This window comes from Pelmatolapia mariae, linkage group LG6 (assembly GCF_036321145.2).
Source record: "Pelmatolapia mariae isolate MD_Pm_ZW linkage group LG6, Pm_UMD_F_2, whole genome shotgun sequence".
Taxonomy (NCBI): domain Eukaryota; kingdom Metazoa; phylum Chordata; class Actinopteri; order Cichliformes; family Cichlidae; genus Pelmatolapia; species Pelmatolapia mariae.
In genome coordinates, this window is record NC_086232.1 from 18,179,276 (window position 1) to 18,203,423 (window position 24,148).

The 24,148-nt window shown below is 39.1% G+C and overlaps 1 protein-coding gene across 8 annotated transcripts in view; it reads left to right on the forward strand.

Moving 5' to 3' along the window:
* lrba (LPS-responsive vesicle trafficking, beach and anchor containing) overlaps positions 1-24,148 on the forward strand; it is a 178,403-nt gene that overhangs the window by 12,400 nt on the left and 141,855 nt on the right. For all 8 annotated transcript variants that reach the window (XM_063476071.1, XM_063476072.1, XM_063476075.1 and 5 more), the window contains exons 2-13: positions 11,332-11,563; positions 13,049-13,149; positions 15,052-15,147; positions 16,904-17,025; positions 17,736-17,862; positions 18,562-18,681; positions 19,579-19,725; positions 21,185-21,382; positions 22,489-22,622; positions 23,141-23,249; positions 23,452-23,604; positions 23,915-24,083. In XM_063476071.1, the coding sequence (XP_063332141.1) occupies positions 11,332-11,563; positions 13,049-13,149; positions 15,052-15,147; positions 16,904-17,025; positions 17,736-17,862; positions 18,562-18,681; positions 19,579-19,725; positions 21,185-21,382; positions 22,489-22,622; positions 23,141-23,249; positions 23,452-23,604; positions 23,915-24,083 (1,708 nt within the window). The remainder of the gene's footprint in view (positions 1-11,331; positions 11,564-13,048; positions 13,150-15,051; positions 15,148-16,903; positions 17,026-17,735; positions 17,863-18,561; positions 18,682-19,578; positions 19,726-21,184; positions 21,383-22,488; positions 22,623-23,140; positions 23,250-23,451; positions 23,605-23,914; positions 24,084-24,148) is intronic.

The following is a 24,148-nucleotide window of genomic DNA, read 5'->3' on the forward strand; positions in this document are numbered from 1 at the left end:
AGTAGTTTTTAGAAGCACAGAACAGATGGTTTCTTGACACTCTTGACACTTTACAGTGTTCGTAGCTTTATGGTAAAATGCTAGTATAATTAATGATATTCAGCTTCACTTCAGACAGACACACTGGTGATATATTCACTTCCTCTAGTTGAAGCCGCTCTGTAACTAGAGGCGTGTTCCTCTGCATTAGTAAAGGGCATGATTGAATGATTCTACCCTTCATAAGGGATCATCTGCTTTCCCTCAGACTTTACTTATCCGGTTATTTTACTGATCAAAGTATTAACGTGTAGAATACCCAGCTAATGCTTGTGTAATCAAACCAGCGTGTTGAAATTGAGTTTTGTTGAGTTAAAGCTCACTTTACCAGCGAAATTGCACCCTTGTGATTGCACACATACATGCTAACCCACAATGCGTAGGTTGCTGGAGTCAAAGCGGCTGCACTAACTGAAAATTTGGAGGCGTTACATTGAAACTTGTATGAATCTGGTTATTGTCCAACCCCATTTTCAAAAAGGCTTGAACAATGAGCAAAATGTGAATAAAGGTAGACTTCAAAAAGAAAAATATTGAAATTGTATACATTTTTTTTTTTTTGTATGTCCATCTTAAATGTGAAGCCAGCAGCATGTTTCAGAAAGGTTCAACAGGGTCCTATTCACCACATCAATCAGCTCTTTGAAAAACTCTAGTTTTGAAAAGGTTTTGGATTCTTATTAGACACATCACAAGCTGCTAAATAGATCTGGGTCATCTTGGTCATAATTTTTATTTCACAATTCATCAAATATTTTCACAGGGTGATAAGTCTGATCTGGAGGACGTTCCTCAAACTTTGTTCCACAAATGTTTACTTTACCGTCATGATGAAATGATTTGATTTTGGAGGAGAAGATCAAGTTCTCTGTGACCTAACAAAACACATTTTGGCCATTCAAAAGCAGAAGAAAGAATTCAATTATACCCCAAAAGCAAAAGGTCAAGTTCACACAGCTCTACAGTGAAAAGGAAAGTATATCCCCTTTCAGTTCTAGGTTTTCTAAATTCAACTTTTGAAGAAGAACAACACATGACATATTACGCCATGTCATAATTGATTTAAAACAAACTAAACCAAAATGCAGATGCAGCGTATTGGGGCAAAAACTAAGTACACCCCATGATTCAACAGCTTGTAGAAGCACATTTATCAGCATCTGATTAATAACTTCCTGTGTGACCTTCTGTGTGGAGGAACTTTCGCCCACTCTTCCTTACAGCATTGCTTTGGTTCATTGAGGTTTGTGGGCATTTGTTGATGCACAGCTCTTTTAAGGTTCAGCATTTCAGGCTGGTTGAGATCTGGATTTTGGGGCATTGCAGCATTTTGTTTCTCTTTTTCTAGATAGATATAAAACCTTTATGAAGCTATGATCACTGCATGTTCTATGTTGGAAAATAAAGTCTAGGTTTTTGATTAGTTTTCTTTATGTTCTAGGCTCTGTAGGCAGGGAGTAGTATTATAAACTGTTAGAAAAGGTGGAGTGCACATAGCTTCTATTGAACGACTTATTTAGGTGAAAGGCTGAGTGGACTTTCCCAGAAGTTCTGCCAGAATTAAAGAGTAAATAATTTTGCTTTTTTTTTCTCACTCTATTGCTGGAAAAAGAAGAGGGCAGCAATGAATATGAAGTTAGTCATCCTGCCTTTAATCCAAATCAAACAGAGTTTTCTCTGAGATGTCAGAAGAATGATGCAGTAACCCATAAACGATGACTGTTGAGACGTCGAGCGATGCCATCAAACGTCTATAGGACGATCGGAAAGGCAGCACCTGCTCTCAAACCACTGAAATAAATGTTAAAAGGTCGAGTGTATTCATGCTGGTACCGCACTGGGGTTATCAGTTTGACATCTTACATCACTGTTTTATTGAGCTGCACTCAAGTCATCAAGGTTCAGCAGTTAGCTTTGGAGTCCCAGAGGCAAATGTCTATACATTGAACATGGATAGACATTTTTTTTTTCATCTGTTGTTCTACTTTTTTAATGTAATTTTAATCTTTTTTTGTTTTTGTTTTTGTTTTTTAAATACATTTGAGTTGACTTGACACGAATGTAGCTCTCTTGCTTTTAAAGGCCACGCTGCCACTTAGGATTTTGAACGTTTATCCCCACAACTCACGTTTACTTTACTACTTCTCAATCATAATACCATATACAAATACAAAGTACTCCAAAAAAGTACTGTTTTTCATACTAAGGTTTAGAAAACAGTACGGCTTTCAAAACAGTTGTTGGGTTCCTATACTAAAAGAGTGCTTCTACATCGGGATGGAAATACTAAATCATACTTGGGTAATGATTTACTTGCAGGTAAATGTGCATCGTGCCATTTTCTGTGGCCTTCATGCATGGGTCTTTGTTGACTAGAATTTTATGATATGCAGAGGAAACTACAGGAAGCCGGTTAGAGTAGAGCAACTTTGTTGGGATATGCTGGAGGGTGCAGACGGTTTCCTGCCTCCCCATTTGGGATTTCCCAGATTTCAAACGGCGATAAAACCTTCCAGTAACTTTTTGAACAGAATTTGAATTCTGGATCTGTTTGCATCTGTTTTTTTTTTTTTGTTGTTTTTTTTTTTAAAAAAAAGGTCATACAGAAATGATATGGATCATATAGCCCATTCTTTGCGTTTGGGATCAAGCTGCATTAATATTCTTTCACATGACAATGCAAAATGCACAATACTAAAGCTGCTGTCATTATGACTTTGTACCAGAGTACAAATTTGCATGTGGCTGCAATACGGTAACAGTACTACTATGACTATGAGCTCTTAGGCTTAAATTGACATGTTATGTTAACCTTCAATTTGCCACTTACAAAGGTACTCAAAAATGTAAAGTTTCCAAAGCTCCCCAATCTGTGTACAAAAGTGCTGGAAAATATAATTTTAATTTTATTTTGATGGCACATTCATAAAAAACAGATTTGAAGAAGGTGTTTAAAAAAACAACAAAAAAACAACAACAACAACCCAAAAACCCTGTGATTGGAAAAGTGTGCTTTGTTATTCAAGGACAATAAAGTACACTCTATGACACTTATACATTGATCAGACTAAAAACATAACTTCAATGACAAATTGGAAATCCAATACCAGAAATGCAGACTATGAAGTGTGGTACCTTTTGGTACTTCAGTGAATGTGGAAAAAATCAGTATTTTGTTTATAAGGAAACCTTTACAGCCCACCTTTTCCGTTAAAGAGATTTATTAATGGAGGCTTCTTTGTGTTTAAATTCTGATTTCACCCCATGTATCAAAACGGGCTGGAATTCCTCAGTAATGACTAATGTTTATCTCTTTCCTTCTTCACCCCTGTAGCTTCTATTTTTAACTTATTGTGCGGCTACTATTCAAACTAAAACCACAGGCGAAGCTGCTACACTTTGACTTTCTTTGTTTGATCGAATCATTCTTTCCATGTCTGCTATTTTGGAAGTCACATCACAGTAGCAGAGAACACCTATCCCCCAGAATTAGTTTTATGAAGCTCAATAACCCATTCCAAACAGAAGCCATGTAAGGATTGTTCCCCCTAAAAGTCATGTGATGTACAAAGCAGGATTTTATTGTTGTGATGTTGAACATCTATTCCTGAGGCAAAAGGAGTTTAGTTGGTCAGAGTTGTCCATGAAAACTGAGAGATTGCTCCAAACCAAGAAGTCTGATTACTAATGAGGACTATTTCCTGACAAGCCTTTTCCTTTTGTTGACAATAGCAGCCACCCTGCAACTTGAACTCGATTGCCAGATAGTGCAAGCATTAAACAGGGGACTTGAATAGCTCACCAACTCATGTGATGTGTACGAGTATTTGCTGAATAGGAGAAAAGGTCAAAATCCAGCTTTTCACAGTATCACTGAAGTGCTTATATTTATCTTTCTGTACAAATGTGGAAAAGAGCTACTACAGATCATAGTCACGCCCCTCCATGTAGGCTATTTCGAGGCAGGTAGTATATTTTGATGAGAATTGAGGGCAGTTTATCAGACCTTTTCTGGCATCTTTTAAAGGACGATGGCACAAAGTGTTTCATACATGAATGTTGATGTGCTTTTTGTGGACCCACCTTTCACACACCTTACATTCCCTTACAATCTCGGCAGGTAAAAGATGTAAAAGCAACATTTCATCTGCGATCTATTAAATGAGATGTATAGGTCCTAATTAAGGCTTGGGTTCCCTTTTCTTGTCTTGGTTTCGGCTTCATTTATTCCTTCACAGTGTGCACATAGTTTTAGTAAAAATAAATGATGTGTGATTGCATGAAATAATCCAAAAACTCTGTAGGTTCATGTGCGTTATCCATCTGCATGTTGTATAAATCTGTTCTTAGATAAATAAATGATGCAACAAAAGAAATCATGTGTTAATCAAACTACAGCCAAGACATCATCACGCCTATTGTAGTGTAAAAATGAATGCCAGCCGTTGTTAAAAACAAAAGCTTGGCAGACTGCACTTCTGAAGATATTCTTAGAAATACAGCTATTAAAATATCTCCCTCCTCCCTCTCCACTCTGCCTCTCATCATGTTCGTCTCATATGGTATTGAAGGTAGCATTGTGGCTCGGGAAAACGATGCGCTCAACAGTATTACATTTTGAAAAACAAATTGTCATACAAGATGAATGGAGTGAGCCACTTTAAAAGGTTATGTTGCACTGTGATCATTGGACCGGCGTTTTCATGGTCATTGCGTGCATAATTTTCACCACTTTGCTCTCCACTTCTGTTTTAGAAAATGCAAAGTGGCAGGCTCATGCACAGAATATTGATTGGGTGGTATGTGAATAGTTTTTCCAATACTGAAGCTGTAATAACAAGCCTTATTACAGCATGGTGAAACTAGTAACATTCAGTGCATTTTTACTTGGGTGTGTTGTAGTATAATTATGAGTGGAGATAAATGTAAACATCCATCCATACATCAATTTTCTTAACCATTTATCCAGTTCAGGATTGTGGGGGTGGAGGGTCTGATGTCTGACACCTGGATTATGAATGTTGAGCAGCAAAATTAGATTTTATAGAAAACTGATTTTTGCTGGGTCTTATCAATAATCTGAAATGCCACATGATAACATTCAGTGACTTTGTCAGCTGTCATCAAACTCTGGTTTTGCTTTCAAGATACACTCACAGGCCACTTTATTAGTTTGATTTAGCCATGTAGACACGGTCAAGATGAGCTGCTGAAGTTTAAAGCAAGCATCAGAATGACTTTGATTAGGGCATGGTTGTTTGTGCCGGTGGTACTGGTGGGATTTACTCAGACAACCTTCTCGAAGTTGTCAGACAACAGGTTGTCTAGAGAAAAATATTCAGTGACAGCCGTTCTCTTGATTTAAAATTGTTGGCCATGTTGTGTCAGAGGAGAATGGTCAAACCAGGTGTCACTTCTGTCAGCTAATAACTGAGGCTACGGTTTGAATGGTCTCACCATAATTAGACAATAGAAGACATTGCCTGCTCTGATGAGTCTTGATTTCAAATTGTAGGCTCAGAGTTTTGCATTAATGGCATCAATAACTAGATCATCCTGCCTTGTGTCAATGGTTCAGGCTGGTGGTGGTGGTGGTATAATGGTGTGGGGGATGTTTTCTTGGCAACTTTAGGCCCTTATTACCAACTGTTACCAATTGTTTAAACACCACAGCCTACTTGAGTATTGTTGCTGTTCATCTACTTATCCCCAGGGTACTCATCTTCTGATGGCTGCTTCCGCCAGGATAATACACCATGTCACAAAGCTCAGCTAATATTAAACTGCTTAATTGAACATGAAAGCAAGTTCATTGTACTCCACAGTCTGCAGAGCTGTATTCAATAGAACACCTTTGGGATATGGTGGAACAAGAGATTGACACTATGGATGTCTAACTGACAAATCTATAGCAGTTGTGTGATGCTATCGTGTCACTATGGAGCAAAAGCACCTTGTTGAACCTGTCATGAAGCTAAAAGTGCGTCCAATCCAGTCCTTCCGCGGTGTACCTAATAAAGTGGCTGGGTTGTGTATTTCTTCATTTTCTATTTCTAGCTGACAAACAGCTGGTGAATTAATATGACCAACATTTGCGTGATGAAGTGGTTACCAACATTTGGTTTTGACTTGGTTGCACACAAATGTTCAGATGGTTGGCTGCTTTCACTTTTTGTTCAGAGCAGAGATCATCACTCAACAGATTTAATTCATTGCTAAAGTGATGGTGCATGCCATTACATAAAAAAAAAAAAAATTAACCAGCATCTGTATTACCTTGCATAATTGTTGATACATTTGCACTTGATGTGTCTTATTTTAGGGACACGTCAATGCACGTTTGTTTTTGTTTTTTTTAAGCAAGCTGGAAGAGTTATAGGTCACAGGGCTTGATAACATTAATTAAAATTTGCTGTGTCCAAAATTTGTATCACAAGCCCCTTCAAAGACCTCGGCTCACTATTTCGCCTCATCTCCTCCATCAGAAGCCCATTCCACCGTATCACTGCTAGCACTAGAGGGATTTGAGTGGGACAGATTATTTGGTTGACCTCCTTATCTGCTGGAGCTATTTCAACATCTCACATCAATATGTTTGAAATGTGAGTGTTTATCAGCAGTGAAGAGCGCCGGATTATAAGATGTTGTCATATCACGAATCATGTTTCGGGTCACTTTGATAGATGCTTTGTTTTGGGTCATGCAGTGGGGGGCTCTCATGGAAGAATAAGCTAAACTACATTTGGTTTGACAAGATAGCTTGTTAAAATAGACCCACTTAAGAGAGCTGTTGAAAAAGTAGGCCGTGTGTGTGTGTGTGTGTGTGTGTGTGTGTGTGTGTGTGGTCATTCTTGACAACCCATTTGAGTATTTTATTTATTTATTTATTTATTTGGACTTGATTTACATTAAAGTGGATTGAAAACAATCTGGCATTTAGTGCTCTTGTAGAGGACAAATTGAACTTGGCCTTGAGTCATTTACATGTTTTTTTTTCCGGTAGTGAGGTATTGCAACACATGAGATTTAGGGACGTACTTAGACTGCTAGCTGCACAGTGGAATCAATCAAATGTCATACCGATCAGGTCTCTCTCTCTAGGCTTGTCCTTAAGAGCTTATGCATCAAAACTGGCAGATAATAACAAGTGATAGATGGGGCGTGCGTGTTCTGACAGTTCAAAGCAATTCAAAGCTGGATGCAAGCCCTCTGACAATCTACAGAGATGCTAGATATGAGCATATAAATGTCTGGGACTTTTTTTTTTTCTGTTTTCTCTGATCTTAGCCATGCAACGCTTTTTATATTCAAACATTTTCAGTCATAGAATTTAATTGAACTTTCACAAGAAATAAAGGATTAACACGAGCATGGATATAGTCATGCACAGACACAATGGAGGGGCTCGTCACCCTGCAGCTATGACTTGGCAACATCACTGTTTGTGCCTATTACTTTTAGCCGGGTAATTTCCTCCCCTGTGGTACAAAATGGTCATCATTTGTTGCTTTTTCTCATCGTCAGCATCACATGGCTGCCTGTAATGATTCACAAATTTGTTTTGTTTAGCTCAGACCTCAGGCTCAGTGAAGCTTCAGCCTTCAGTCTCAGTCTCAATTTCTTGCTAACTGAATTTAAAGTGATTGTGAAAAGATTGCGAAATCAAGAACCAGTAAATGTAATGCATTTTCTGACCCATATGTATCGTCTTTATTTGCAGTAAGGGTCAGTAGGAGGTTGTGATGAGTCTCCCCTTTGGAAGATTTTTATATGCTGACCTCTTCTTCCTTTTATATTTTGGTAATTTTTATTAGTTTAAGGTGATATTCTGCATTTTAAAAAAGTGGCATTTATGATAGAAAATGATTTTTCTACAATAGGAAAAGAATATTGATAGAGTTTGAAAATATATTAAACAGATGAAAGGAAACATTTACAGAACTATTAACTTTTAGACTTTTACAATTCTGATTTCTGCTAATCCTGATATCCTTTTTTTGATAGTCAGCCATCAGTTTTATTGAAATTCATAATCATCTTGGATCTGACATACGAACACTGGTTCTGTGTAACATTTAGAACAGCTCTCCTCCGGTGTTGTTCTCCATGGAGACCAGAGCAGCCTGTTTGTGCTTTGTGTTACAGCCCAGTGGCTGCTTGGCTGCTCAGCCATGATTAATTCAGGCAGGCCTCAGGGGAGTACAGCCAGGCTAGGTTACCCAGCCAGGGATCTGGTGTCTAGCTTCCAAAAGACACTGGCGATTATGGTAGCTTCTGACTAAAAAGGAAGTTCAGGCTATGCCAACTTTTTACCTGTTCCCCAGAAAGAACAATGTAAATCATTGGTTTGAATGTTTTAGGGAGTTTAAATATTGTAAACATCATAAACATTTCCTGGTAGACAAACAAGATGTTTGTTTTCACACAACAAAAGCAGAAAAATGCACTTTTGTAGTCAACATCAGCCCAGTAATTTTTATCTGTCTACAGAATCGTTTCACTTTAATTTTAGTATTAGGACCACAAGGGGACTCCTCTTTGTCGAGGAGATGGGGGCACTTCCACACAACCACTTATTGTAATTGCTTATGTCTTCTTGGACTTGGACACCTTTCTGATTATAGGAAGTGGAAAATCTGATTTAAAAGCAACCCTGTTAGCTTCAAGAGTGTGCAGCTGCAGTGTGGTCTCCATCCTTGTGCTTCCACTCTTGTCATCTGTTGGTCAGTTGACTCTACTGGATGGATGACTAGCTTACAATGTGATGCTCATAAATCAGTTGTTTATATGACAAGAAGGTACATATGGGCATCCACCAAGTTAGAAAAGGTGTGCACGATTTATGATTTTTAAAAAGGAAACGGAAGAGATGCTGGTCATTTTGTCCACACTTTCTTCCATTTGTTTCAATAAGAGGTAGCTTGGTATTCATTTGAACAGATGCATAGAAAGTTTAGTTGTACTGCATTCATACTTGTAGACTGAACTCTGATGATTTATTATCTTTTAGCTGTTTGCCTGATGAAAGGTGTGAATAATCCATATGTGGTAAAAATATGTTGTTACCTTTATTTTATGTCTGTCCATGGACATAGCGAGCTAAAACTATCTCGAGGCTTTGAGACATTTGAATGTAACTAATTAAAACTGAATAATAAAATTTGGTTTGTGGTGTTGATTTATAAAAAAGGATAAATGTGTGATCACTTAATGAGTCTTCAGCCAAAGCGAGCTTAATTTTAAGGCCATGGTTGTCTTTTTTTTTTTTTTTCGTGCAGCAACCAGTAAATGATGATGAATTGTGAGTCAGATGAGCGACTCCATCACTGATGTTCTGGTTTATGTTTTCTTTGTAAAATAATATTCATATAAATATGATATATAGTGATAAAATAACTATTTTCTACAGTTTATTTATGTGTTAAAAGTTACAAGTGTTTTTTGACAAAAGCCATATGTTTAGATACAAAGTTGTTTGCATTTGCAGTAGTTGTGAATTTTGGAACAATATGTTAGTACCAAAACATATTTTTTACATTATGTTTCATCTGAGGCTGTGTGCAAAGGGATGATAGGAAAAATGCATCGTGTATCTGATTCTGTCAAAAGGTAAAGGATATCATCCCAGGCTTAATGGTGACATAAAGAATAAATGGATTATATGTGAGGGGAGGGCAAAAGGACGATGGGAGAGCTTCATCTCAGCGCTATTATTTATTCCACATCTTTAAAGATATTGCAGCAGCAGCAGGGGCAGCTGTGTTACCCCTCCTCCTCTATCTTCTGCTCAGATACACATTTGCAGAGTAAATCTCCCCTCTCTCATTTTAATGGGACAGTTTCTGATCCCTGCACCAAATCACACTGTTTTCACACTGAGCTAGTCTAATGGTGGTACGACAATCTTTTTGTTTTTGTCTAGTCACACCTCCTTGATTCTAAACATGACAGCCTTCCTCGCATTATTAATTTGACATCCGTGTTGTTATTTTCTTTATCTTTTTCTATTAGGCAGGGTTCAATAATAAAAATGTCATCACAACTATTAAGAAGTGACAAATCATGACATTTATGGCTCGTACATTTTTTTCCCTGGACACAAAGAACATTATTTCTTTGCAATAAGACAAGCAATCTACCTCACCACCGCCTGAATAAGCGTTAGCTGGAGATCGCTGCTGAGGCTGACTAATACTGTAATTAGTTTCTTTCATGGAGAAAAGAATAGAGCTTGGGGTTGTGTGTTATGTTGTGTAGAAAGCTGTGCATAGATGGCAGGATGTGGTTTATATGAATGCTATTGTTTCTCTTGAACTTGATCAGAACGGGAAATTAATCTCAGCCCAAGTTTGTGTCTGCCAGGCTATGTCGGATGCTGTTAGTATTTCAGGACGACCTACAGGAACAGAAGACCTCTAAACATGCTTTTCACTCTGAGGACATAATTTGCAGTTTGCAAAGTTAAGCGCAACTATTTCTGACATTTTTAAACCCTTTAAAATGAACTTTTGTCCAAGTTGGCTTTTATGTTTTTTGTTTTTTGTGCTGCAAAATGAGATGATCCGTGATGCCAAAACTGAGACTAAAACCTGCCATAAATGTTGCCGTAATACAGAGTACTCTGTTATTAGTCTGCAATTGAATGGGGTGAAGTTGGCAATCCTATGCAATCTGTTTCTAATAAATCATCAAAAATCACATATCTGTTGCTGTCTACATACATAAATCCTATTTTTACCCATGTGACTCAGCCCTTAGCTTGCTCTGAATTAGTAGGTAGTGTTATCAAGCCAACTGTGTCTAGTGTTGGATAGTTTTTTGGGTTGAGTTGATTTAAAGTAAGTTAGCCCACCTAACATTAGCTCAGGATGGTAGTGCATGAGGTGAGCCTCCTAGTATTCCCAGATTATTTGAATTTATTTCAGAAAATGTCGATTGTGTGTGTGTCTGTGTGTATTGATGCAGTATCACTATGATGCACAGACACACACCACAATGCTCTTAGCATTTTGGCATTTCCAGAACCGAAGTTCATTAACAAACTATTACTAGGTCAATAGTTTTTGCTCTTGAATAATTGCAGAGTCAGAAGGTTAGCTGTAGACACTACAGATTTACAGAGATTCTCTGTTGACCTTTAATCCTCTGGCGTAATCTCTTATGCCTGACTAATGATCTGTTTAGGAGTGTGGACCCACACTTAGGAATTTTTCTGTTGTCTGCTTATGAAAGAAAAGGAAGGAACTCTCTCCTCCTCATCCACCCTCACTTGTTTTTCTCTCTCTCTTCCAGCTGGTCGGCGGCCAGTTTGACCTGGAGATGAACTTCATCATCCAGGAACCGGAGAGCATTGTGTGCATGGTCGAGCTGTTGGACAAGTGTGAGCCCAACTGTCAGGCTGAGATCTGGAGCATTTTCACCGCCATCCTCAAGAAGAGTGTCCGCAACCTGCAGGCGTGTACTGAAGTGGGCCTCATTGAGCTTGTGCTCCAGCGTATATCCACCATTGACAGCATGATAGCAGGTGCTGAAAACAGTCCTTCATTGAAACAAGTCTTTGTCTTTCCATGAGTTTTTAAAGGTTAAAGGCAATTGGCTTGTGTAGCAGTTGCAGCATGCTATTCAGCTGCAAAAGCTACAGATGTTTGCTTAACAAAACAATGAATCTTCCCCATCTGGAGAAGAGATGTTTTGTTGCTAAGCCTTTACTTTAACCTCTGTAATTAAGGAGAGCTGGCTAAATGACAAATTCCAACTCCATGTGTGAATTGACCATTACAGTTTTTTGTCCAAAATATCATAATTTCATCCTCCAGTGTTGCATACACTGACATATTATGCTGAGTGAGGATTCAGTTGTCCTGCACAGCCTCCTTAAGTCTAAGTCTAATTTGTCTGATGCCCATCTGGAAATTAATATGAATTAGTCCTGCAGTGTATGGTTCAGTGAACTTTTGCCAGCTAGAACAGCTCTGGCCTGGAGCATGTATGCAGTCAAGCAAGGGTGATATAGCCCAGTAGTAACTAGGCAGCTAAAAGTAATGATTATAATAACATTTACTTTAGTGTGAATGCAGTATTAGTTAAGTTAAAGAGATCTGCAATCCCCTTTACTAAAAACCAAAGTGAAACCATGTAGTACAGAATTGAACAGCAAGACTTTAATATTATGTAGAAAAAGTCCTCCAGATGTTACTGCCATTCATCTTTATGCTGGAAGAAGTGAATCATATTAAACAGTTAACTTCCGTAAAATGCACACTAGTCTTATCTGTCACTAGGCTCATTATCAATAATGACTAATAAGAGACTGCGCAGAAGCTGGGACTCTCCTGGAGCATCCTGTCTATTTTAGGTCTCCATTTTTAGTTACTTAGCTGCTCGAAGCGTTCGCTACACTTTAATTCTTACTGTAATGCTAATAATACAGTAATAATTTGGTAGTATTACTGTAATACTTCCAAAACAGCTAGGATGCTGTGTAAAATGTACAGTAAAACGGAATGCAATGAACTGCAAATATAAGAAAACCATATTTTATTTAGAAGAGAACATGGATTGTTTAAACTCAGAAAATGTATCATGTTAAGACAAAAATGAGGTGATTTTGGATTTGATGGCAGCAACATGTCTCAAAAAAGTTGGAACAAGATCATGTTTACCACTGTGTAGCATCCCCTTTTCTTTTAACAGTAGTTTGTAAACGTGTGGGAACTGAGGACTCTAGCTGCAGGACGTTTGGAAGAGGAATGCCTTATTCTTGTCTGATATAGGATTTAGTTCAACATCTCAGTCCAAACACTTGATAAGATTTCTATGTCCTATTGCGAATAACATGTGAGTGTGAGACTTGGAAATCACTGCATTTATTTATTTATTTATTACATTTTGCACATTTGCTGAACTGTTTTGGAAATAAGGTTGTATTATATCTTGTCAGCCTGTTTTTAACCTGCCATGTTTAACGCCTGTGTTTTTCTGTCCTCTTTGTGTACGTTTGTCCTTGCAGACCTGCTGGTGGACATGCTGGGTGTACTTGCCAGCTACAGCATCACAGTTAAAGAGCTGAAGCTTTTCTTCAGCAAGCTGCAAGGGGAGCGAGGCCAGTGGGTGAGTCAGAGGCTCGCCACGGTGATCTGTCTTGGTTGTCTGGGGCCCGCATGAGCAATGTTCTAGCAACACCTAAACTGCTGCCATCCCACAGGCAATGCCCTCATCACACAGAAAATATAGATCACGTGAAACCAGATGACTCCTGTTCACTGGTCTTTGCACCTCTAGATTATTGATATTAGCTGCTTCTTGAGAGTACACACACAGTCCAAATTTAGGTTGCTTTTTTTCACATCATGACCGTGCGAGCCAACACACTTATTATTTAGTATTTACACAGTTGGAGAAGATTTTCTACAATAAATCCTGTTTGAGCAGCTGCACACAGGTATACCCACAATGAAATTAAGATTTATGATACATGTACAGAAGATAAGTTGCTTCATCCAGGGAGAATCGGTAGCACAGAAGGGATGACAGATGAAGCGAGGAAGAGAAGAAGAGTAACCCATTGATCACTGACACTAATCAAGTGAAGGAAATGGGCCAAGTTGATTTTATGCCTGTAAATTTCACCTCACACTTCCCCCTGTCAAGCAGCTTTTGCTACTGCTCCATTTTTTTCCCTTATGAATATCTGGAGCCGGATAGACCATGGGAGCTTGTGTTGTGCTAGTAAAACATGACTTTCTTTTCTTTTCCTTTTGTAAAAACACTCAGTCATATTTGTATTTATACAACACAGACTATATTGCCAAAAGTATTCACTCGTCTCATGCGCACATGAACTTGAGTGAGGCAACATTCTTAATCCATAGGATTTAATATGATGTCGGTCCACCCTTTGCAGCTATAACAGCTTCAACTCTTCTCCGAGGGTTTTCCATGAGGTTTAAGAGGATTTATGGGAAATTCTGACCGTTCTTTTAGAAGTGCATTTGTGATGTCAGACACTTACTTTGGACAAGAACACCAGCCTTGCAGTCTCAGCTCTTTTATTTTTATTTTTTTTGTCCCAAAGGTGTTCTATCAGGTTGAGGTTAGGACTCTGTGCAAGTTCTTCCACACCAAACTCGCTCATCCATGTCTTTATGGGCCTTGCTTTATGCACTGGTGCGTAGTCATCTTGGTACAGAAGGGGTCATCCCCAAACTGGGAGTATAAAATTGTCCAAAATATCTTGGTACCCTGAAGCATTAAGAGTTCCCTTCACTGGAACTAAGGGGCCGAGCCTAACTCCTGAAGAACACCCTCACAAAATAATCCCCTCCACCAAACTTTACACTTTGCACAGTATAGTCAGACAAGTACCGTTCTCCTTTCAACCACCAAACCCAGATTCATCCATTGGATTGCCAGACAGAGAAAGGTGATTCGTCACTCCTCTAGAGTCCAGTGGCACCCTACTTTACACTGCTGCATCCGACACCTGACACTTTGCATTGCTCTTGATGCTGTAAGGTTTGGATTCAGCTGCTTGCCCGTGGAAACCTATTCCATGAAACTCTCTGCAGGCTGTTCTTGAGCTCATCTGAAGGCCACATGAAATTTGGAGGTCAGTAGTGATTGACTCTGCAAAAAGTTGTCATTATCTGCACCTCAGCATCTGCTGACCCCACTCAGTGATTTTATGTGGCCTGCTACTTTGTGGCTGAGTTTCTGGGATTGTAACACCTGAATTCAGTGATTTGGATGGGTGAGTGAATACTCTTAGCGATATAGTGTATTTTAAATAGGCGTACCGTGCCGTGCACCGGGTTGAGAAAATATGAGGAAATCTCTCAGGATGTCAGTCTTTGCAGTTTTTGAGTTAGATTTAGAACAAGCAGAAGGAGCCTGCATGTGTGAAGAGCAGGTTTAAAACCAGTGTGTGCATATTTGTCTGTGTATGCTTGTTTGAACATTGATAGTATATCAGCTGCCTTAAGTAACACCCATGTGTCTGTGTTTTCTCCTCAGCCTCGTCACGCAGTGAAGCTTTTGTCAGTGCTAAAGTACATGGCTCACAGGAGCGGCCCCGACTCCTTCTTCAGCTTTCCAGGAAAAAATGCAGCTGTGAGTATATAATGCCACAACTGTAAACGCAATACAGTTAGGACCATAATTTTTTTTTTTTTTTGGACAAAGATGTAATGTTTGTAGTTTTGCCCGTGTGCACTATCAGTGGCTTTTATATGAAACACTAAATTAATGATTAAAGATGTGAAATCATGGACTTAACTGAGTTTAATGGTAAACACAGAAACAAGAGGAAAAAAAAAACAAGAAAAGCCTCCAAGGAGGAATATAATGCATGAGAAGTGTTCAAGTGGAATTTAGGAACAATGAGTGCACTTTTTTTCCCACCACCATTGAGAAATATTTTACACCAGTGTTGGGATAAAATGAAGGACTTCTGATCTTTGCTTTTTCACCTGTTTTCCATTAAGCCAACTGTTCAGTCTTGTGTGTAATTTTTCTCTTATTGACTGCATTTACACATGCTTTTTATTTTTCATACAACTTATATTTTTTTATATTATATATTTTCTGATCTGCTATTAAGCGTCAGGCTCCAAAGCTAATTCATTCCTGCTAAAACTTGTGAAGTGTGTAGTAATGTTGGAGTATAATCTCATGCAGTTTGATGCTAGTACCATGCTTTCTGATGTTTGCATGAAATGCATTAATGAAGCAAAGGTCATGCATAATGAGCTTTGAAATATTCAAATACCGTTTGTAACTTGGCTGCACATTAGTTTAGTGGAAGTCTCCCCCTCCTCGTTTTGCCGTTTGTATCATGGAAAGGCAGGCTGCACGGTGCCTTATTTGTCTCTGCTTAACATCTTTTAGTAGGTTTTTATTTTAAAAATGACACATCATAACACACCCTTGGTGCATATTACAGGATTATCGATTGTGACAGCTACAGAAAAATTAACAGACTTGAAAAAAGAAAAAACAAATCATGAACTGAATCTAGTCAGTTATCTGCCTAATTATTATAATCTACTTTGGCTGTGAGTGGCACTCTCCAGCTTTAGTTTCTATTACACTGAAACTTTACAAAAGCATTGTTTATAAAAACATTGCTTTTTGCATCCTTACCACATACATGAAAAATTGCATTGCTGTTTTTTTCCCCCCTCTTCCTGCCACAAGATATTTTGTGGCACGTCAATGTGATCACCTTGGGAGTTTTTTTCTCTCTCATATTTGAATACGTCACAGTTGTTCTTCGATTGATAATCGCTACTAAACTTTGGAGCTAAATGCCTTATAATCAGTGTCTTTAAATACATGGACGCAGGCTAAAGGGCAAAAGGAGCATTAAAACATGAAGCTAAATGAACCTTTCATTATGTCTAATGCACATAGATGTGTTTAAATCTGTTCCTCGGTACTTCATTAGTCTATTCACACCTTTAACATACTGCATGTTTGTGTGTGGTTTCCTGCTTTTGTGTGTAACCCTCTGCTGAGATGATGACACATGTACAGATGCAGCACGCTGCCTTGTGAGCTGTGGTTTAATTTTTTCTTTTTCACCTAAATGCTGCTATTACGTGTCTGTGCTTTTCTACAGTGTGCTGTGTACAGTGCACATACCTCTGCTAATGAAACAGTAAGACAGGAATGTGATTTAGAGTAAATGTTTTCCAGCTGTTCTTCACTTTTGTTTTGTTTTTGTGGGGTTTCAGACTGACCTACTGCACTACCGAACAGTGTTAGTTAATATTTGAAGGCTCATTTCATTCCACAGTTGGCCGGGATCCTACATCACAGTGTCTGATGCTTTTTGTTTTTTCTTCTGTTTGTTTTCCCATAACAGGCAATAGCTCTGCCCCCCATAGCAAAATGGCCATATCAGAATGGGTTTACATTCCACACGTGGATCCGCATGGATCCACTCAACAACATCAATGTAGACAAAGACAAGCCTTACCTGTACTGGTAGGTACACAAGAATTTTCGAAACATTAAGGAGTGAACATAAACCTTTGCTCTTTGCCATTTAAATGTTAATTTTGTTTGAACGTGGCACAAATGGAATGCAGGAGTGCCAACTTCGCCTTTAGGACATAGTTTAGACACAAAGAAAACTGCACGAAAGGTGAGCGTGTCAATTTTCCCGACCAAGATGATTTATTTTGAAACCCACTCCCTCCAGCCTCAAAGGTTGTTTTTTTCCCCCTGTGTCTTCATACTTTGTTTAATCTCTGAGGAACAAGTAAAACAAACCCTCTGAACATTTTATTTTCAACCAACATTCATTTCTGCCAAAATCTCATTTATTCAGCAGGGGTCTGCTTAAGCCGCTGTGAAAATGGTAAGCAAACCGGGCAGCCAACGAGCTGTTTGAGAGAATCCTTAATAAAAACTCCCCCTTCAGTCTGGTGCCCTTTTAACAAGAGAGATATTCACGAAATCACATGAAGGGGCCCCATCTCTCTGGGACACTGAGAAGGATGGGAAGACTTAGTGAGGTTCAGAAATGATTGTTTTTTATGCTTTAAAAATTCCCTTGAAAATGTTTTTTTTAATGTTTTTTTTTAAACTGTAATTCACACTGCCACTAAAGGTACAGTAGTTAGTATGAAACTGTGCGGCATCATTTCCAAAGTAAAGTTACATGTTTGTATTTCCCCTTCATTTTGTTTCAGTTTCCGTACCAGCAAAGGCATGGGTTACTCGGCACACTTTGTGGGCGGCTGTTTGATAGTGACCTCATTAAAATCGAAGGGGAAAGGATTCCAGCACTGTGTAAAGTATGACTTCAAACCGCAGAAGGTACGAAAGGAACGAAAACGAAGCTAAATACAGTGTTTTGTACCCAAATATTCAAACACATGAAAAGGCAAATCCTTGTAAATAGATCACAGAAATCATATGTCAGCGCACACATAATCAGTCACATCCATACACCCAAATACACATGTGCACACACGATAAATCTAGCCCTTCCTTTAAAAATGAGCTGCCACATCTTACCTGACTCTGGGGAGAAGCAAAACTAGAAGACGGAGGAAGGAGGGCAGTGGGAGAGAAGGATTATCCAGTGCTCTGTTCCTTCCACACAAAGCACGCGTTGAAGACTGTTAGTTTCAGAAAGCCACAGTCTGCGAGCAATTTGAAAGTTTCTGGTTTTTTTTTTGATTTTTTTCCCCGGAGCATGAAGGAGTCATCTTACTTCACCAAACCCCAAGAGGACTCATTTTAGTTGATTTTTACATCGTTATAATGCTTGTTCTCTCACATAATAAACTAATATTTATTATTTCACTGGTTGCAAAGCTGAAGTAAAACTAGAAGCAAACATTAAGCAGAAGGTGGGATCATAGCTGAGGGCAGTGAGTCATGAAACGTGACTGAATTACAGTGATAGAGGACACAGAGTACTGACTTGCTGATAACATGATGTGTGTGTGTGTGTGTGTCTGATTGATGCACTTCCAGTGTGTGAAAGTGTGCTTGTTCTGGTTGTTGCAGTGGTACATGGTGACTCTAGTTCATATCTACAACCGCTGGAAAAACAGTGAAATTGCCTGCTTTGTGAACGGTGAACTGGCTTCCTTTGGAGACATTGCCTGGTTTGTCAACACCAGCGACGTAAGTAGCAACAGTTTAATAGTGTTTTGTTTGGGGTTTTTTCCAAAACATGACAGGAGTTGGTGCTACTAACAGCTCCTGTGATATTTAATGTCTGCACAGATTCATGGAGAATTAAAGGAAGAGTGTGAGATTTGGGGAGAAATGTTTTGCTTTTCATGTAGTGCTAATTAGTTTTTTGCTAAAATGCATTTAAGTATTCACTTAAATAAGCCATTTCTGTGTTTGCAAATCATAAATATTATTACATGAACCCTTTGGTAAAATTTAGGCATTGATTCTAGCATGTGGGGGTTAGACATATAGGTGCTCTAACAGGTTTTCTGTCTAAATATCAGTTTTGTCACTCAAAACCAAACAAATAACACCCCGACTATCTTGCCTGATTTTGCTCACATCCATTCACAGTCCTTGCTTTCAGAGGGCTTGCCTTTCCCTGCATCTGTGAAGCATGGAAAATGCAGTGTAAAATGATTAAATGATGACCGTGTTCACTTCACACTTCAGAACTCTGTCACAGTCCACAGGATTGCTTTCTGTCATGCTGAGATAAAAGATTGTAACATTACATTATGTTTGGAATTATTGTGCCTCCACAGTGTAATGTAATCCTGTAGATGTGGCAGAAAGCAAATTGGCTTCTTGAAAGAGACGTGATCTTATCATTCTTAATATTTCTGCTTTAAAGCTAGAGCTAACATCAGTGTGTCTTTCCCTGCTGTTCTCTCTTGATTTTTTTTTCCCTTTTTGGTTTTGTTTACCCACCCCCATCTGTCGTCACCCCTTATTTCCTTCCTCGCGTCATACCTCTTTTTTTCCCTCCTTTTGTCTATTTTTGTTTTTTCCTTTTGGTGCTCTCGTAATTCCTTCCTCCCTTCCTGCTTCCTCCCTTTGCAGACATTTGACAAGTGTTTCCTGGGATCGTCTGAGACGGCAGATATCAACCGTGTGTTCTGCGGACAGATGGGGGCAGTGTACCTGTTTGGAGAAGCTCTCAGCGCTGCTCAGATCCTTGCTATCTATCAGCTGGGTCCGGGCTACCAGGTTGGAAAGCATGAAACTGTATTTTATTCACAACAGTACATAGAAAAGAATATCAAATGTTTAAACTGACACGTGTTACTATCTTTTTTGAAAAATTTCAAAAGTTTAGACATGTGCAACTTTAGAGGAACATTTTTGCTACTAATTAGATTAATTGTCAACAGTTCAGTAACATGAGTGGTTATAATAATGAGCATCTTAGAGAGGAAAAATATATACTGGCATGACTTCTCTCCTTTTGTCAACATTTTAAACATTCAAGAATTAAGAAGGGCAATTTTAGTACCTTTGCAGGTTGTTTACTTTACTTTCTTGGATACTATGACATCCCTGTGCCATGTTTTTCATTTAATCATGTTTAAAATGTTTTCAGTGGGTGACAGCTCTGCACTGGAGGCAACACCTGGAATCTTATTTTTGGAGCTATGCTCGCTTTTTAACTGCAAAATGATAACAAGCTGGGTGGCCACAACAGGGCGCAACATCCACGGTTTCCAAGAAGAATTTCACATTTAGAAAAATCATCCAAGTCCATATTAAATGAACAGCAGTGGTGTTTTTTGGATCATAGCCAGTAATCATAGATGCTTACAGAGATTTTAATATATTATCAAAGTCCTTTAATGTGTTGTAATCTAAAAATACTTTGGTATACAAGTTAAGAAACATTCATTTATATTGATGAGCTAGTTACCTCCGGGAGGTTATGCTTTTGGTAGCGGTTACATGCATCTGTCTGTAAACACGATAGCTCGAAAAGATTTAAATCATAGTCTGATAAAATTTTATAGGGGTGTAGATGAGGTCCATTACAGTTTGGCTTACATTCACTGAGGTCTTCAAGGTCAATGAAATAATTTATTGGTTGAAAATGGACTAAAAGCCTTAAAACTTATAAACAATGGTTCTTACTATTATCCTCAGTGTGGTATGTGTTGCAGTATGCATGTATGTATAAAGATTTAAGATATCACGTCAAATGTACTACATGGACATAAAGTATGTTTTAAAAAGAAGAAAGAAGGTAGATGAATGAATACAAACTACAGTATTATTCCCTTAAAAGTAAGAGCTGACCAGTGAGTGAGCTGCTCGTGGATGTTTGTGCTCTGAGTGCGTCTTGTTGTCCTTGCAGTCTTTGAGCAGTGGATCTGTCTTTACTAATGAACCTAATTAGTTCATGCTCCAACAGGTCTGTTTTTAAGACTCCACAACCCTGATCAAATTAAAAATAGACATATAGTCTTTCAAAAGCAAGAATTCTCTGTTTAAACATGCAATGTCTTGTCTTTGAAGTATTGTGTAATTTGCAGATGATTGCATTGATTCAGTATTTGTAACTGGCCTTTTTGTTTGGTTACCAGGGTTGCAGAAAGACACTTAAGGGAACGATGCAGAGACTGTCTCATGTAATTTTTTACTAAACACTTTTTGCCCTTTTCTGTGTCTTCTTGCTCAGGGCACATTCAAGTACAAGGCTGAGAGTGACTTGTTGTTCGCTGAGCATCATAAGACCTTACTGTATGACGGCAAGCTGTCTTCTAGTATTGCCTTCACTTACAATCCCCGAGCCACAGATGCCCAGCTCTGCCTTGAGTCCTCCCCGAAGGACAATGTCTCCATTTTCGTCCACTCACCCCATGCGCTCATGCTGCAGGTAATTACACCCTCACAGTTAACACTTAGTGCGTCTATCATATTAGAGCCATCCCCCCATTGGAGTTGGTATTTATAGCATTGCTTTACTTTAACCTTAAGTCACCATACAGCACCAACATTAAAGCAGTTTCACTGCCTAAATTCATTCAGCACCTGTACACCTGCTCCTTCCCTCCCGCTGTTCCATATGTACCACTCTTTACTCTGTCTTTCTTCCCACACGGTAATGAAAGTGGCCCAGTTGGCATCTTTTCATTTTAATAGCCTCATTAGGGCAGAGGAGCAAATGTGTTGAGCCAGCCAGACAGACTGCTGCAGCTGCTGAAAAATGCCATCCTGGTGCTCTAATTATAAAACTGGCTTTCTCTGGGAGATTTAGTTTGGAACTACATTTGAATAGTTGTGCATTTTTCTTTTGTAGCTGTATATGGTGTTAGTGCATGGACATTTTCCAAATTCTGCCATAGTCATGTACGTACCCACAAATATGCTCAGAGAAATGTGCACCACACGTGTAAAACTGTTTCTTCAATCATGTTGAGTTTTCTCTTCTCAAGCGCTAATTGAGTTTTTCTCTCATGCCCTCTCATCAAAGAAAGTACTTTGTTTCCTCTGTGGGGGAGGCCTTTGCCACCACATAAACATACGCTCCCTCCACCACACAAACACACTCGGTGTGAAATATGAATGAATGTGTGACCTATATTTGCAGCTTTGCTATTCCATGCTCAAAAATTCCAATCCTATAGAAGAAGGGGGGAAAAATTCTCATTTTTTCCCATTTGGTTTTCTCATCCATTAGTTGTGTCTACCCTCTCGAACACTGAGCAACATCCATATAAATTGGGGAGGAAATTTTATAAAACATTACAGTAAATAAGAGGAAATATCAAAACTATGGTTTGAGGTTAGGAGGTTAGCAGGCAGCAACAGTCAAAGATTCAAATGAGGGCTCTTATGTTATGCTGTGGCAATAAAACCCCAAAAGTAGTTACATATCCCTGTAATTATCAGAAGAAAAGAACATCTGTGTGACCCTGTGCGATGCTGATTACATGTGTAACGTGGCTATATGTGTGTGTATGTGTGTGTGTGTTCCTGTAGGATGTGAAAGCTGTGGTGACTCACTCAGTCCAGAGCGGCATACACTCTATCGGTGGTGTGCAGGTCCTCTTCCCACTGTTTGCACAGCTGGATTACTGCCAGCCTTCCAGCAACGAGCTGGACACCTCTGTCTGGTAACACCACTTACGTGCACTACAGTAGTAAGCCGAGCAGTGAATAATCAGGAGGCTTTTGTTCATTTGTCATTAAGACCACTCTGGTTGTAACACATATGGTGTTTTATTAGGGCTGTTACTTCAAGGGCTATGAAGCGTGCAGAGTAACAGTGAATTAATATTGTACTATTGTTTCTTAACGACTATAGAATTGAATGGTCTAAATAGTGGACGCTGCTTCTTAAATTAAAAGTTTACTCTCAGATTATTTTATCCTTACTAAATGTTTAGTTTAATACATGCGTTGCTTTGTTTATTACTTCTAAATTGCATTGTGGATGTTTTTGCAGTCCTCAAGGTGATGCTAGGTTGAAACTGTTACCCCAGCACAAAGGAGACACACAACCTCATTCAATCACATTTCCTGTATGATGTGTTCTTGACAGTCTGGGCTTTGTCAGCAGGTTACATAGACTGTCACTGTCTGACTTGTCCTTCTCTTTGTCACTGTTTTTCTGTCTGTCTGTGGCTCTTAGCTGCACTTTGCTGTCCTTTGTGATGGAGCTCTTGAAGAACTCAGTGGCTATGCAAGAGCAGGTCTTGGCCTGCAAAGGCTTCCTCGTCATTGGCTATACTTTGGAAAAGGTGAGTAAACTGGCTTAACTGACAAGAATACTCTTCCTTTGGCTTTGCTTGGAAGTCACACCGTTAGGCAGAGTCTGTTAGGCAGACTATTTCCCTTCATCACTTTGCCGTCTCTTTACCGTTGTACTTCCTATGGATTTTTTTTCCTACCTCACCTCCACTTGTGTCACTTTGTGCCTCCTTGTCTCCCTCTCTGCGCCAGTCTTCCAAGGTGCATGTGACGAGGCCCGTCCTGGACATTGTACTGGCCTTTTCCAGATACCTTAGCAACTTGCAGAATGGGATCTTGCTGCTCAAGCAGCTGTGTGACCACATTCTGTTCAACCCTGCCATCTGGATCCATGCCCCTCCCAAGGTAACACACAGGGCTACATTATTTTTTGGTTACGTTTAAAAAGATGTAGAAATGAATTTGTACTGCACACAGATTTGCCCCTCTGTGCTTTTGCCCTAGAACTTCTTTTCAGCATTTCAGAGCTTGGAGTTCAAGGTTATCCCTCCACCTGTAACTGCCATTAAAATGAGAATGACTCAGTTAAACTCTTAGGAGCTTTCCAAGCATCCAGCTGCCTCTCAAAGGAACAAAAATCAAGGACACAGTAAAACTGGACTCGACCCTGAGCGCATGCACATTTAAATTTCATTCGCTTTTATAACCTGTGCAGGTGCAGTTGACACTCTACACCTACCTGGCGACAGAGTTCATCAGCACAGTGACCATTTACAACGCTGTTCGCAGGGTGGGCACTGTGCTTCAAATCATGCATACACTAAAATTCTACTACTGGGTTGTCAACCCTCAGGACCGCAGTGGAATCGTACCCAAAGGCCTAGGTGAGCCTACACACAAAATGCAAAAATATGCAGCAATTATGACATAATCACACTCCTGATTAAAC